At 45.1% G+C, this 16,048-nt stretch overlaps 1 protein-coding gene across 2 annotated transcripts; it reads right to left on the bottom strand.

The window, feature by feature from the left end:
• spats2 (spermatogenesis associated serine rich 2) lies at positions 1 to 14,764 on the bottom strand. 2 transcript variants are annotated; one of them, XM_061773160.1, is made up of 13 exons: positions 14,610 to 14,764; positions 9,857 to 10,169; positions 9,425 to 9,504; positions 8,694 to 8,802; positions 8,233 to 8,282; positions 7,720 to 7,945; positions 5,575 to 5,715; positions 5,226 to 5,361; positions 4,723 to 4,781; positions 3,947 to 4,056; positions 3,767 to 3,869; positions 3,155 to 3,300; positions 1 to 1,851 (listed from the first exon to the last, which is right to left on the bottom strand). In XM_061773160.1, the coding sequence occupies exons 2-13, from the start codon at positions 9,876 to 9,878 to the stop codon at positions 1,600 to 1,602; spliced, it is 1,434 nt and encodes a 477-aa protein (XP_061629144.1). In that variant the 5' UTR covers positions 9,879 to 10,169; positions 14,610 to 14,764; the 3' UTR covers positions 1 to 1,599. The 2 variants fall into 2 exon arrangements, with proteins under 2 accessions (XP_061629144.1, XP_061629156.1); XM_061773172.1 differs by having other exon boundaries at positions 9,857 to 10,164; positions 14,610 to 14,757.
• Positions 14,765 to 16,048: the final 1,284 nt, after the last annotated feature.

Here is a 16,048-nt window from a genome sequence, read left to right as displayed (position 1 = left end):
AAGATAAAGAAACTTTAGGATAAAAAAGGGAACGAAAACGAAGTTTTTCCATTTCTATATTCCCAAGGTTTGCTTGATACAGGCCACACCAAACTTCCAAAATGAGGTATTGGATTTGTTTTTCCTTCATGTTTTGCTGACAACACAGTGAGAAGCTCAGTGAAATTCATGCGGTACAATAATGCGAGCATGTTTTTAAAAAAAATAATACTACTACTAATAAAGGGGGCTGCATATCTTCTTACATTTATATGAAAATTATCTCCCTAAATCGTCACATTTCCTACAGAGGCAAGTGTAAAAAGGCCTGTCTGACAAAAGGCAACACAACAAAATCGTACAAGAAAGTTGGCCGTTGGGATGGTCAGATGCCCCCCCCCCCCCCCAAAAAAAAATGGACACCTCATTTTTTTATATATAATCATTCTACAAAAAACAAAAATGAGCCCTCACAAGTCGCATACAAAACAATTAATGGCATCACATTTGATCAGGAGGGGACACTTCCTAAGGGGTCATTTCATTTCTCACTGCATTGTAGCTCGGTGTTTCCCAACTACACAGATCAGGTGTGCTGTGGAAAATCATCCAATTTAGCGTCAATCAGTCTGAAAATTATATATATATATATACATTTATTTTTTTTTAACCCAAATAGCAAATATCCGTGAATAACTGCCCCCCCCCCCCCCAAAAAAAAAAATAGATTTATAACTGCCTGCGTGACACGCCTGTCTAGAGTGAAGCTCCTCAACTCACTCCAACATAGTCCCTTGGAACAAAGATGCCACAAGACGGCAGGAGAGTAAGGTTTTTGCTTTGGCCCGAGCACAAAAACAGCAAATCTGCAACTGCCGAGCCACGAATATTCAGAGGTTGACTCTTACTTAGCTTTGCTCATGATCTATGCCAGTGACCGATAGTGACGGGTGGAATACTTAACTGCTGCTGCTTCACTGGATGGCAGAAGGTTCAAGTAATTGTTGTATCCACCCGTTGTCATTTATACAACAGAGAAATAGCTTTGTGTTCAACGGGTCAAATGGAAATTTGCGAGTAAATCGATTACTGAAGTCTATATATCATTTGTGCAGCATTTTTGTTTGGTGATGTGCCGTGAATTTTTTTCCCGTGTAAATGGTAATATGCGCCTCGGCTCAATAAAGGTCGGGAAAAACCGATCTCGCTAATTGGAGTAGCTCAGCAACAAACTACTGTAGTTGGCTACTCGGGAGCTAAAGCTAATGCGTTAGTTTTCTCAGGGTTTGGAGCACCTGGGCAATGGTGCCATAAGCTTCCTTGAAACGATACGATGTTATTTATTTATGGAAAGGGGACAAGAAAACGAAAGAGGGAAAAGAGTTCCACTTCCACAGCCCACCAGGGCTCGCAAGTGGACGGGAGATGGCGAGGAGAAGCCTACGTCGACTACTCTAACCCGCGATGCACGAGAGCTGTTCAAGTGTGAAGGATGAACGGATCGGTGGAGAGGGAATGATGAAAATATGTAAACTTCTTTTCAGGATGGCAGGCTAGAATCGGGGAGTGCAAGTCAAATAAGTAAAAGGGGCTTTGAGTGAGCGGAGGGATTCCTGCAATCTACGGGCAGGGCATCCGCGGAAGCCTTTGAGGGAGACCGTTGTGAGAAGCTCGGCTTTGGTTAGTGGCCGACGAGGAGGCGGCGCCGCCTCGGGAGGCGCCTCGATAGCTGTTGGCGGGCCCGCCGTCGCCGCTGCGGTAGCGGTGATCGGGGCGTCCGGGGTTTCGATCGTGGTTGGAGCCGCCGTTGTAGCGCTGGCCGCCGGACTGGTAACCCTGGCCCTGGAAAGTGCGGCGGTTGCCATGGAATATCTGAGGAGGTGGGACAACTTTCATGCTCAGGGGTCGCATTTGATATTGAGGTTATTTGTAGAGGTCAAATGAAGGTTTTTGCTGTTATTCATAAATGATTCTAATGAACCCATTATTTAGTAGATTTTTATTTTTTTTTTTAAATATACACATAGTTCAGACACATTTATTTTTTGGAATCATGAATTTTAAAAAATGATACTTTCATTAAAATGAACAATTTAGGCGCAGAAACCACGCCCCGCTTAACTGCTAACGCTCAATCCAAATAGCACTGCTACGATGGGTGCTATTTCGTCTAGCATCTTTCTTGTGGCAACACACAAGATGTTTGACATCAGCTTAAAGCCTCACACAACACAACAACAACGAGGCGCTCTAAAGAGGCCACACTAGCGCAAAGCCCCTGTCCACATACTGGCTGTCATGTCTAACTTTTTGTTCTTCCGCATTCCCTCGTGATGTGCGCACACTCAAGGCCGACAACAAGGTGCTCGAAAGCGACCACGCCAGCAGACTGAGGGGAAGATGCCACACACAAGAAAAATCTAGAAACCAGAAATAGTGAAAAACTGTTTAACGCTAGCCGGCACGGTAGACAACTGGTTAGCACATCTGCCTCACAGTTCTGGGAACCGGGGTTCAAATCCCAGACACACCTGTGTGGAGTTTGCATCTTCTCCCCCGTGACTGGGTGGGGTTTTTCTGGGCGCTCCGCTTTCCTCGCACATCCCAAAAACATGCGTGGTAGGTTGATTGAAGACTCTAAATTGCCCGTAGGTGCGAATGGTTGTTTGTTTCTATGTGCCCTGACATTGGCTGGCGACCGGTTCAGGGTGTACCCCGCCTCCCGCCCGAAGATAGCCGGGATAGGCTCCGGCATGCCCGTGACCCACGTGAGGAGAAGCGGTAAAGAAAATGGATGGATGGTTGAATTTGATAGTAAATAAAACTCTTATCTGAAGGCACCACTGTACTACCTTTACTCACTACCACCTCCTGAGGAAGAGCGTGGTACTACAACACCAGAAGTGATCTGGTTAACATTTTCACGAGACCCTAGTGAGGATAAGCAGTAAAGAAAATGGATGGATGGATGTTTAACGCTATCTCTCTACAATTGAGTATTACATAGTTCTGAGTCTGTACACCTTTTCAGCAATTATCTTCCAACATGTATAATGTATTTCGTATGAAAATGAATTGACTTTACAGGGTCTTTACCGATTGGAGCAGGCCGTGCGTGGCCTTTGCCCTCCCCCCCGGTATCGTATCATCATGTACGTGATTTTCAGGAGCTCACCTGTTTGGCCGGCGGGGGTCGGAAGTGGCTGGTGGGGCTTTGGGTCTGAGCGGGCGGAGGGGCTTCCACAATACTCGGGCTGGCCACTGAGGAGGACGTGGAGCTGCAACGGGACCGATCGGAGTAACCCGTCCGGGGGTGGTAAACTGGTGAGGAAAAATGGCAAGTTCAGAAACCCCTTTTCAGGGCCTCCGTTCAGTTTCCTGGGTGAGCAAGAGGCGGGGTGCTCCCTGCACTGGTCGACAACCAATCCCGGGGCACTTCTAGACAAACATTTACAACATTTTCTACTTGTCGAAAAAGTGCCATTCAAGTTGAGAGAGTGTTTAAAAAGAGATTTCCACCGATGCCTATGCCTAATTGGCTGGCGACCATTCCAGGGCGTACGCCGCCTCTTGCCCGCAAAGTCAACTGGGATCGGCTCCAACTCAGCTGCGACCCTAATGAGGACGTGCTATAGAAAAGGAATAGACGGATTGGTTAACGTCTGTTCAAATCTGACTCATAACATCGAGCGGACATATTTTTATGGGAAAACGGACTCGAGCAATTCCAAATAAAATGGATCTGAGCGGGGATCCAAATGGAGCTAGCGCCAACGAGAGCTTTTACCAGATCCAAATTGCGTGATGCTCGTCTTCAGCGGCTCCAGATCGAATGTAAATCTGACAGCTTTGCCGAGGTCCTCGTCATATTTCCGCTCGCTCACAAAGTGCTGCGGAGAAACGGGAACGGACGTGAGTCACGGCATCGTGACGGAACCGACCGGGCGCCAGAGAGCGAGCGAAGCACCTTGATGTCAGCCCGCAGTTCGGTCAGCTGCTCTTCGGACATGGACGCCGATTGGTCCGTCAGCCTGCGCAGCTCCTCGGCTCGCTTCTGTCGAGCGTTCAAACTCGACACTGAAACAACACGCTATTTGAGGAGTCCATTCAAGTTGATCTGTATAGGTTCATCTGATATTTTAGGTTCAAAACCCACTTGCCACTTCTGACTCAAACAAGCTCCCTGGCAAAAGAAACATTGCAAGCCCAAGTCTATTACACAGCGCATTTTCAATCAAGACACCTCAAGAATCAAAGACAAACCCATTTGGGGTTTGTCTTAACATCTCCAGGGGGACTGAACAAGAAAAACAGGAAAAGCAAAAGGAGAAAGTTTGGTGTAGTTTCACGTCCGCACACAATTGCTCACGCTCCCTTGCATAAAGACGCTGCCGAGACTCCCCCGACACCCGACACCATTCAATTTTTTCCTGGAACACTCTTCACTCAAAAGACCAGACTAAGGCAGAATGGCCTACTTGTGCAAATGTCTTACACTATTTATTTTCCTACTTTACACACACACAGGAATGCTGTAGGTATAGTAGGACGCTTGAGGGCTCCTCACTCACCCCCCCCCCCCCCAAAAAAAAAAAAAACAAAAACTAGGACTTGCTCTTCCACGACAATCCCTTTTTACGACCTTTTCGGAAATACTTCTACTTCAGGCCAGATGTTTAGTTCCTATGAGGCATGTTGTCGAGAGCTGCTATGTCCCCGAGACTTTTCCAAGGCAGCACTTACTGGCCTCTGCTTTGACTTTGTCCATTTCACCCAGCAATGTCACTTCTCTGTCCATTAGGCTGCAAAAGAAGAGAGAATAAGAGGGCGCAATTGTCTTCAATCAGATTCCAGAAACAGCTGCACACAGTTCAGACAGAGTGACGCGGCATACGTCATACGGCACTACAGTCAAGTCTGGCCAAAGTCACTGACCTTTACTGGACTGAGACGGACCCCGAATTCATTCTTGGTATGACAGCAGTTCATTTGATGTGTTTGAAGATAATCATCATTAACATAAAACAGTCATAATTACAGTCAATTTGTATGAAAAAACTAAAAGGCCATTCAAAAAAAGAAAAGACAAACAGTAAGTACGCCTTCTGTTTTGTGCCACAAGACGTATTCTTTTTCCGTGTCGTAAACACCCTGCAATTGATTTCCTGCTACTCCAGAGTACACCGTTGTAGTTGCCAATAAAGTTTCAAGAGGCTTCTCTCACACCAACGCAAAAATATACACACGTGGTCTGTAGCTCAGCAAACGTCTGCTTCATCTTCTTGAGAGAGGAGTCCATCTCCTCCTTCACCAACATCCTGTAGCGAGTCAGCGAAGCGGTGCATCGCTGCAGGTCCTTCACGGAGCGGTCGATGTTGGGGGCTAAGGGGACACATTCAAGTTCCAAAAACAAAATGGACACGATTTGCCTCCGTTCACTCAACCACAATGTGATACAGCATTCCTAGTGAACTGGCCGCTGCTGGAGAACAAAACACTTTGTTCACGAGTAATTCATTCACACCGCACTATTAGGCATCGATATTGTCAGCGCAACAACGGAAGCAGATTTCAGCACTGAGCCGGAGAGCTTACCGATCTTCTTTCCTGCAAACGATCGTTGCTGACTTTGTCCATCGGGGAGTGCCAAGGAGGACTTTGGACGCTGTGAATCTCGTGCTTTGCTGCCTCGGACACCCTGCGCCGGCTGAGAGGGCGGACTCTCTGCTTTTGCACCTGTGAGAGGGCCGCACGTCACAGCCGTTTATTCCGCCGGAGAACTACAAGCCGTGATGTGCTCGCAATCTTTGCCATGCTTGGGCCCACTTGACACATACTCAAGTCTGGTACGTTTTCTCAAGTGTCTTTCGGTCCCTTGAAAAGTACTACCTAAAACCAAAGTTATAGTGGAGTGCTCCGATCCACAGCAAAAGGTTGGTGCACATCCCCTTCTCTGGCACAGAAGGAAGAGCCAAGTCATGGTCAGAGACACTAAATTACAGTGGAACCTTTTTGGGATTATTCCGTGACAAAATGTCTGACTAAAACCAAGATGGAACAAAAACCCAAGCAATATTGCCCACAGGAAACAATGTGAATGTACATTGTTTCCTGTGGGGAATATTGCTTGACGCCTAGTCATGGTCATAGACACGAAATTACAGCGGAAGCTTTGTTTTCATGATTACTCCCGTTATAAAATGTCAGACTAAAACCAAAGCAATATTTCCCAAAGGAAATCATGTACATTCAATTCACCAGTTCCAGACAACCAAAAATATTTTTGAAAAAATATACATTTTATGGAGACTGACTATATAGTTTAACACACAAAGAGCAATCTGAAATAAATAGAACTGACTAATCAAATGTCTAAATTTGACATTAAACATTACTTTCCCTTTTTATTGAACATATCGACATTTAACCCCACGCAAGTCATGGTCCTTATGACCATGTTGCAGTCAACACCCTCTATTCGTAATTTGTACTGCAGGAGAGCAGTGAATTACATAAGCCATCGGCCGTGCAAAAGCTTCACTCAACCCCCATAACAAAGCCAAATCTGACAAAATGTGAAGGAGACCCCGAGACAGGGGGACGCGTGACTCGGGACACCTGGAAAATGGCCGATCCGTCCATGATGCAATGCGGCATGACAACACAGTCACAAGCCTTACTAGAAAAGATAACCGCGATTGTGCAAATTAACAGAATTACTAGACCAAAATCAAGAGTCACGTGTGCCATGATTAGGATTATTACTCCTCTCACCACATATTCATGATTTTCATCTTACGCAACAGAAAGACTACAATTATCCGCCAATTCACCAAAGTTGCAACATCTGATTTAGCCGATTGTCCGTTACATTGAAGCGCTGAGGCTACATGCGCCCATATTACTTACTGTACAGTACAAAATCATTGTTTTGTAGGGGGTTTTTCATGGCCTAAATTGCCCAGTACAGGACAAAGTTGTTAGCAATTAAAAAATGTTATCCAAACTTTCCATGCCGGAGTGCTTGGTCACGGTGACATTGACGACGTACAGTACTCATTGTAGGAGAGTCACTTTCATAAGCTGTGAGGAATTAAGGCCTCTTTATACTCCCGCGGCTGACAACGCCCGCGTTGCATCACGTGACCGACGAATTTGCCCGAGCGGCCCCTCTGCGTAGCTTGACGCGCACGCGGCAAAAATTGCTGCGGCGTCTCCCGTGATTGGTCCGTTTTAGTCACATGCTGTGATGACGTACCCAGCGTGCCCCTTGGTTCTACATACCATCTACACTGCCGCCTACTTGATCGGTTTTGCAGCATCATTAAACGTATCATCTGGTCATCTAGGTCCATTTGCTCTAGTAGACACTGTTCCACGGTCGCCATTGTTGTTGCTTTGTTCCTTGTTAGGGAAAGAAAGTCAAAACGGCTACCGGAAATGCAGAGGAAACTCCACCCTGCACCCAGCTGAAGCGACACCCCCGACTTGGAGGTGAACTGGAGTACATCTTCAAAACTGCGAGCGTGGGTGGCACTCGAGTATGAAGGCAAACTATGCGCCGGATAGCCGCAGTGACGTCAGCGCGGTCGCCGTCCGCGCGAGTATAAAGAAGCCTTTACGGAAAACGTTTGTCATTGCCAACAAAGGCTATTTAACAAAGTATTGAAATGAACTTTTGTTATTGAGGAAGTTTAACAGCAACACAAACAATAATATACAAGCCCTCTGTGTGTTTACCAGTGGTTTCGGATGCGGTTAGTAGTTCAGAGTCAAGCTCCGATGCGTCCACAGAGGCCGAGTCCAGGTGTTCACTCAGGGAGTCAAGTGATTCCCCCTCCACCAATGAGCCATTGGGGTGGAAGCCGTTGGTCTTGTCCTTGCCTTCCTCAAGTGGCGAGGCCTCAGATGGGCCTGGTTCTGCTGAGGCCTCCGGCTGGGGCTTGGGCTTCTTTTTCTTATTGGGCTGCAGGTCAAGAAATCAATGTCAGTGTGCTTTGTCAAGCAGCAACAGAACAGGAAGAATGTGACATCAAAAACAGTTCAACTGTACAGTAAAATAAGAACAACAACACACTTCCAATTGTCTATCAAGTCGAGCCAGACAAATGTCCATGTATAATTTTCAGTCTTGTTTTAATATGAGAATACTGAACTGGCTACGTCATAATATATTGTTTTAAGGTATTGTCAACAACTAAGATTGCTGACTTTTTAATGAGAGTATGAGTCAAGGCTTTGTTCAAATCCTACCTTTTTTTTGCCAGTGACACTCCACTCCTTCAGGATCTCCACTGCACTACCTACACAAAAGGGTGTGACAGAAACAATGAGGGCACAGCACCAAATATTTCATACATCATCCGAATGCCAGTTTGCGCTGTTAACATATTACTTGAACAAACAAAAACAAAAGGAGTCTGATGTAAAAGGAGTACTTTCTTGTGCTTAATATAGACCGTATGCATACCGACCGAGCACGCCATGAACTTCGAAGTGATGACAGCCAGTGCGTCACAACTGACTTAACTTCCAGACAGGTGGAAATGCATAAAATAAACTTTGAAACATCCACTTCATGTGGCTGCTGTCATATGTGACGTCCATGACTGCTGCCTTGAAGGCATGTGTGAACTGAAGTTTTGATATGGGAAACACCAGCCATTAAATGTTTATAGGGAAGCTTTCGAGGTCACCAATGGACACCTGCGTACCTTCTAAGAACGCTTGAACAGCCTTGTCAACGCAGTTCTCAAAATGCTGCAACACCAGAACAATCTCATTGTTGCTTTTGTTGGGGACAACCGCCCTGACGGCGCTGATCTGCAACACGAGAAAACAGAAAGCACACAAATCACGCAGAGTAGGTTTAGAAGTTATCTACAATCAAACGAAGCCGCAAAACACGAGGCTTGTGTAGTCTTACGCCCACCGCGCGCAGTGACCCAAAGCAACTGAACTGTCGCACTGTGTGCGGGGTTGCACAATGAGTTTCCGCGAGTGTCGGCAACTAGTTTTGCTGCGATTGAAAATGTCAATGGCGTGGCAATGCTGCAGATGTAACGGCCGTACGATGTTGTATCACATGAGCTTTCGCCTCCAGCTCCAACTCTTTTGGAATACTGTATAACTATCGGAACTCACAACATGCAAACCAACATGTTGCCCAGTCAAGTAAACATGTGACCAACAACTCAGAATATGCTTAGAAAAGTGATTTTTGGTCACCCCTGGGCTCAGGCCTATGGCGTGACAAAACCACTTCTTCATTTCCATTCAATTGCTTATCAAAGCAGACTCTTTATCCACAGGCCTTCGGGTTAAGTAAGGCGTTGAACTTTAAACAAACAACACTTAAAAGGCCCTAAAAAGTACAAATGGGATAGAAGCACTTGTTTGAAGCAAACCCGTCGGCATTGCTCATGTATACACACACGAATCTTACCTTCTCTTTCATCCTTTCCGGTGGCCCTCCCTGGGACATGACCATCTTTGAGCGCGTGTCAAACACCACCCCCGAGGTGTCTGAAAAGAGCCGGAAAATAACTCAAACTAAGCTGCAAAAATCAGTGCGTACTAGTTAGTTCACATCTATTTGTTTTGAAAAAGGGCTACAGTTCAATTTAGTCAAAGAAATGTCTGGTCAATTCCTACACGGGCTTGTTTGTGTCAGACAAAAGGAAAAAACGGAACATTGAGAGAGAAGTCCAAAGTTAAACAGAGCACTTAGTGAAAGGAAAAGAGGTTAACGTGACAGTAAACATGCACGGCCAGGTCACTCTGATACTTGTTACGCCACATTCATAGCCACGACCTTGACATGAGTGTCAGCCTTGTGCGTGTGCGTGTCCATTCCACACACACCCACTCCACTCACCCTTTTGGTTCTTCTTTGCCATGCTGTCTGTCAGCTGCAAGTTCACGCACGGGCAGTCGCACAACGATGAGTTTGCAACTTGCTCGAGACTGTGACTTCAAAGGTGCTCACTCTGTTGTTCAATTGAAGGATCCAAAGGTTGGCCAAAGGTTGTTTTTTTTTGTTTTTCTCTTTTCTCAAGAGTTTGTTGTGATGGAGGAACTTATTGAGGTTCACGACTGGCCCAGAGGTTTAGGAGGAGGAAATTCAGTCCAAACCTCCAAAATCAGTTGAGCCAAAGACACGACTTCTCTTCCTTGTGCTTCACACTAATCTGGGACAGGGAAAAGAGAGGGGGGGGGGGGGGGGAGAAAAGTTGCTTGTTATTCATTCATTTGGCTGCTTTCATCTTTTTAGTGGTGGTGGGAGTCCTAGATGAGGAATTCTCAAACTTTATAGATCCAGGGACCCCTAGTGAGGGAGATTTTTTTTGTGTGCCAAGGAACCCTTCATAAATGCACCGCTAAAAGAGGGGACATTTAAAAACAAAAAAAACAGACAGCACAAGTGGAATCATTTTCACATTGCATTCTGGTTAGTAATCAAATAATGCCTTAAAAGTCTAAACCCAAAAGCAGATTTCATTCAATTGTTGCCTGATCTTCTGGAAAGCAAGCTACATTTTCTGCTTGTCCTAATATTGTGACATGTTTGTCACGTAGTCATCATTCCAGTACAGTTTGTGTACTTCTCTTTGAAAGCGAGTACTTGCCACCTCTGTCAGTACACCGTGTGCAGAATTATTAGGAAAGTCTTATTATTGAGTATTATTTGTATTACTCACCAACCACAGTGCTTTAGGTTAATCCAAAATGTTAAGAAACCTCACGAATGTTAAAGAAATTAAAAGTGAGGTTTCGACTTCCTTAGAATACCAATATTGGGAGAACTACTAGGCAACTATTGGTGTGCAGAATTATTAAGCAACTACAGCGTATGTGGGAGGGGCCATAGGGGTTGGGTGCAGTGTGAGCTGGGCGGTCCGATCCCCAGCTACAGAAGCTGGCTCTTGGGATGTGGAACATCGCCTCCCTGGCGGGGAAGGATCCAGAGCTGGTGTGTGAGTTCAAGAAATTCCGACGAGATATATTGGAGTTTGCCTCCGCGGTAAGAGGTGCCGAGCAGGTGTGGGTGTATACTCATCGTCCCCAACTGGTGCTGTGTTGGCTCCGATGGGGGTTCAACCTGGCAGGCTCAAACATATTGTGAGTCTGCTGGGAACGTCTGGCAGAATACCCTGTCAGGAAGATTTCCAACTCTCACCTCCTGCAGAACTTCACCCACATCCCGGGGGACATTGAGTCCCAGTGGACCATGTTTCGCCTCTGGATTGGCAGACTGGGATGGTGGTCCCCGTTTTTTAAAAAGGAGGAGTGTGGTTTTTGTCCTGGCCATGGGACAGTGGACCAGCTCTACACCCTCAGCAGGGTCCTCGAGGGTGCATGAGAGCTCGGGCCAACCAGTCTACATGTGTTTTGTGGACTTCGAGAAGGCGTTTGACCGTGTCCCTTGGGGAGTCGGGTAGTGTGGGGGGGGGGGGGGGGACCAAACCCCCTGATACAGGCTGTTCGCTCCCCGTACGTCTGGACTCTCCCTTAGCGATACGGTGAGAAGCTCAGTCATCCGGCTCAGAGTAGAGCCGCTGCTCCTCTGCATTGAGAGGAGCCAGATGAGGTGGCTCATGCATCTGATTAGGATGCTTCCTGGACGCTTCCCTGGTGAGGTGGTCCGGGTACATCCCACCGGGAGGAGACCCAGGACAAGCTGGAGACACTGTGTCTCCCGGCTGGCTTGTCAACGCCTCGGGTTTCCACCCGAAAGAGCTGGATGAAGTGGCTGGGGAGATTGAAGTCTGGGCTTGCCTGCTAAAGTTACTGCCCCCACGACCAGACCTCAGATAAGCAGAAGAATGGATGGATGGATGGAAAAAAACATTTTCCCCATCTCACTTTATTGTTTTCATTTAAGTGAGAATTATAAACAAACAAGAAAACCTTTAAACAGAAATTTTAATTTTGTGAAATAATTAGTGACCGGTATAGCCACCCTTCTTTCAATAACGGTGATGATCATGCTGTAGTCAATCAAGTTTTTGTGCAGCAGAAACCACAGCCTCCCAGACATTGTTCCGAGAGGTGTACCGTTGTCCTTCACTGCATCTTCCGTTTAAGAACTGCCCACAAGTTAGCAATTGGGTTCAGGTCAGGTGAGGAAGGGGGCCAAGTCATCGGTTTTTCATCTTTCAAGCCTTTACTGGCCAGCCAGAAGAGTACTTGGATGCATGGAGCACTGTCTTGCATAAAAGTCACTCTTTTTGAAAGATGCAGAATTCTTTCCTGAAGAAAGTGTCTTCTAAAAATTGACAGAATGTTTGAGCATTCATTTTGACCCCATCTTTGAATCCAAAAAGGTCCAACAAGCTCATCTTGAATAATACCAGCCCATACTATCATCACACCTTCACTTTGCAAGCGTCTGAGTCGAAGTGGAGCTCTGTGCCCGTTAATGATCCAGACACGGGCCCGTCCAGAGTCACTCTCATTTCATCAGTCCACAAAACCTTTGAGAAATCGGTCTTCAGATAGATCTTGGCCCAGGCTGGGCACTTCGGCTTATGGGTCTTGTACAGTGCTGGTCTTTTTCCAGCTTTTCCTACCTCGGCCATGTCTCTGAACGCTGAACTTCTTGTACTTGGAGGTATTTAAGGTAGGTTGCAAGTTTTAAATGATGACAGAACTTGAAGATAATGGCTTTCTGCTAGTAACGTGCTTGATTCTTTTCAAATCGTTGGCAGTTAATTTTTAGCATCTTTTTCTCTCAACATGTTTCTTGCAACCCTGTTGACTATTCGCAGCAAAACGGTTGATGGTTCTGCATCCCTCTGGCAGACTTCATTATCTTAATTTTCCACTTTTCTGAGTCCGTTAAATCTTTATTGGCTCCATCTTGTCTCAAGAACAGAAGTCGCATAGTAATTATGCACAGCATTATATAGGGTGCTGATTTCTTTAGGTCACAGCCACACTCATTACACAAATACACAGCACCTCCTATGCTTAAGTCCATGACGCATTCAGGTTTATCCAGCGAGGTGATATGCCTAAAAGTGATATGAGCAGAATACTTACTTGCCTAATGATTCTGCACACAGTGTGTGATACATGATGGGTTGTGGCTCGCACAGGTCCAACAAACAGCCAGTAATCAAACATTAGACAATCGTTTTGGTTTCCCCCCCCCCCCCCCATGTTTGCTTCCAACAAGAAGTAGAACTGATTGCAGCTTCTCGGGAAATGGAAAGCTAAAACCTACGCACGCCCCTTCTGATATATTGAGGCCTGCTTTTAGCACACCTGTGCGTGCAAATGTTAGTCACCGGTGTGATAGTGCAGCCACAGGCGGGCAGACAACAATGTGGCACGCGTGTTATTTACGTCAAGTTAGGGAAATTCATCTTTGCGGTAAAATTTCACGACGAACCTAAAATGCTCTTCATCTGTACAGGTGAACTTCATTTGACCACTTCTCAACTATTGAAAGCAACTTTACAACTGCTCGCTAACAAGCAGGAAAAAGGCAACATTCACAACAGCTCCTTGAAAATTTCACAGGGCATCTACTTCAATGCCTTTCAGTGACTCCTCTAGTCTCGCTGTTATTTCTAATTGAACCAGGAAGTTTATAGGCTGATTCGTGGTCACCTTTTGTGAATTTTGCCATTCTGCTCACAGAAACACTGAACAAAAAAAGGGGCAAATGAAGTTGAGCTGTAAAGGGCAAAGTACACGGGGTCAGGGTTAATTCTGAAACCGAATAGCCCAAACTTTTTAGGAGTAGTGTACTTGCTGCATCCTTGTGAATTGTTGATCAAGTGGGTTGCTGCTGCTCCTGCTTGAGTCGTCAAGAGAGCCAGCAGGATTTGGGCTGCCTACTGCAGGATGGGGGAGGTGGAGGAAGGGGGAGGAAGGGGGAGGTGGGGGAGGTGAGGGGGCAAGAGGCACTCTCAACTTTAAACTGAACACAATTAAACACGCTGTGACGTTTGCAAGCCAATGGGGCTTCTCGGGCCACGTCGAAAGACTGGAGTGAATGATTGGAAAACGAAACTAGAAGAATAACTTGAACGCCACGAAGCATACGTTCCGAAGCCCTAAATGACGGTTTGCAATGCAAGACAAAATCCCTTGTCCACTTTTCGTTTCGCCACAGTCATTTCAACGAACATTTCAGTGTATGAAAGCCAACAATTCCATATAGCTGACATGACAAGACAGGTTCGAGTAGGTTGTAAAAGGACATTGACACAAGGAGCTTTCTCGCTCGTTTCCACATCTTTAGCTTAACTCCGGAGCTACGGTTAGCATGCTAGCCTCACCTAACGCCGTGTTCGCTTTGCAACGCTCCGCGCAATTAATGATTCGCCTCTGGCATTACATTTTCAGAAACACACGAGCGACGACTTGCAACACGAGTAACGAAGAGCATCTTCTTAGTCAACATCGGAATACTGCTATTGCTGGCTTGCGGCTAGCTTGCGGTTATGTTTTGGTTTTTTGAAATCCAAAATCCAAAATTAAAATCTGCTCACAATAGCTACCCTTCGATCCATTAGAGGCAACGGCGGTTTAGGCAACGCTCTGTGAAAGCGTTGCTTTGTTGTTATTAATATTAGACGTTTACATAGTGCGGGAGTAGCAAAATAAGAGTTACGTACGTGGTGATGCCAAATGAGGGGAATAATTTGGGTACGAGTGAGCGCAGATCCCAAAGGCAGCCGCCGACTTGTGCGCTGAGAGACGAGACGAGACGAGACGAGACTGCGCGGCTCTGCTGGAGTTTGCTCCAGGCTTCTCCAGGGTTGCCAGGTTGGAATCACCGAAACACGCCTTTATTGACCATTCTCGGCAACCAGGAGGCTGGTCAAGTTCACAACAGAAACAAATATTGCAAAGACCCAATTCTTTGTTTATTACGGGGTGTAAGTGGTTTTTTTTTTTTTTTTTTTTTACGAACATCTCAGCAAAAATAATACAAATATGTCATAGCAGTGCCAAAATGGGGGTGATATTCGGTCAATTGGGTGTCCTAATATTATTTTTTAGGGCTGTGACTAACGAATAATAATAATAATAATAATAATCGATTAATCTGTTGATTAATTTTAAGATTCATTGTTTTTTTTAAATATATTTTTTTTATTTCCATCCCTTTATTAAAAACCAGGACATTATTGATTTAGTTACTGGTTTGGTCCATAACATGTCAGAAAATAGGCAAAAAAGATAGTGATCATTGTTTCCCAAAGTAAAAGAGATGTTTGCAAATGTCACACAAAGATATTTCATATTTCATTCATGGAGAGCTACAGAAATCTGAGAATATTTACTGTTGAGAGCCTGAAATTATTTTAGCCGACTCCCCCAGAACCACCTGCAATATATCCGAAAATTCAAAGAGAACCACAATTGTAGGCGTATTTCGGTAAATTCATTCAGTACAACTACTAAAAGGCATTGATAAATATCATTATGAACTATCTAAACTTCTTGAGGACTACTTTGATGGGTACAGGGAAGAGGAAAAGTAGTTTTTCGGTATGGCTGTATATTTTTGGTAACACAAGATGGTTAATATTGTAACACGCTTGGGTTGTTACTTATTGTATGTAACACATTGGGGGGGGGGGGGGGGAATTCTTAATTGTTTATAAGTTATTCCTTTATTGACAATAATTTGCAACACATCAACAAAAAATGGGGTTAGGAATATACTGTATACAGTAGGTTTTACTTGTACCTACTCCTTTTCAAACACTATTGTTTTGTCTGGTTTGGTATATTTGGTCTTCGAAATAAACTGCTGTCTTCCTTCCTTCCTTCCTTCCTTCATAATCAAAGTACAGTAGCTTTATCTAAAGATCAATAAGTATATGATCAAAACTTGGGAGTACTGTCCAACAGGTGGCAGATGTGTTGACAAAGCCTGTAACAAAATTGAAGTTGGAGAATCTTGAAACAATAATGTTTGGCGAATAACTGAAATGTTATTACGTGATTGTAATGATCATTTGTTTTGTTTTGAAGTATCAATGAGAGAGCAAGTGCGGATGTTGACATATATGTGCTCTGAATTGTAATGAATCAATGTTTTTGT

This window comes from Phyllopteryx taeniolatus, chromosome 1 (genome assembly GCF_024500385.1).
Source record: "Phyllopteryx taeniolatus isolate TA_2022b chromosome 1, UOR_Ptae_1.2, whole genome shotgun sequence".
In the NCBI taxonomy this organism is placed as follows: Eukaryota; Metazoa; Chordata; class Actinopteri; order Syngnathiformes; family Syngnathidae; genus Phyllopteryx; species Phyllopteryx taeniolatus.
Note: the sequence above shows the minus strand (reverse complement) of the source record. Positions and strands in the feature narration are given on the sequence as shown.

Coding starts and splice junctions, on each gene's coding strand:
- spats2 (XM_061773160.1), bottom strand. CDS start 9,878: ATGGCAAAGAAGAACCAAAAGG. Junction 8,803..9,424: donor CGGAAAGGATGAAAGAGAAG/GTAAGATTCGTG, acceptor CTCGTGTTGCAG/ATCAGCGCCGTCAGGGCGGT. Junction 5,716..7,719: donor AACCGCATCCGAAACCACTG/GTAAACACACAG, acceptor GCCCTCTCACAG/GTGCAAAAGCAGAGAGTCCG.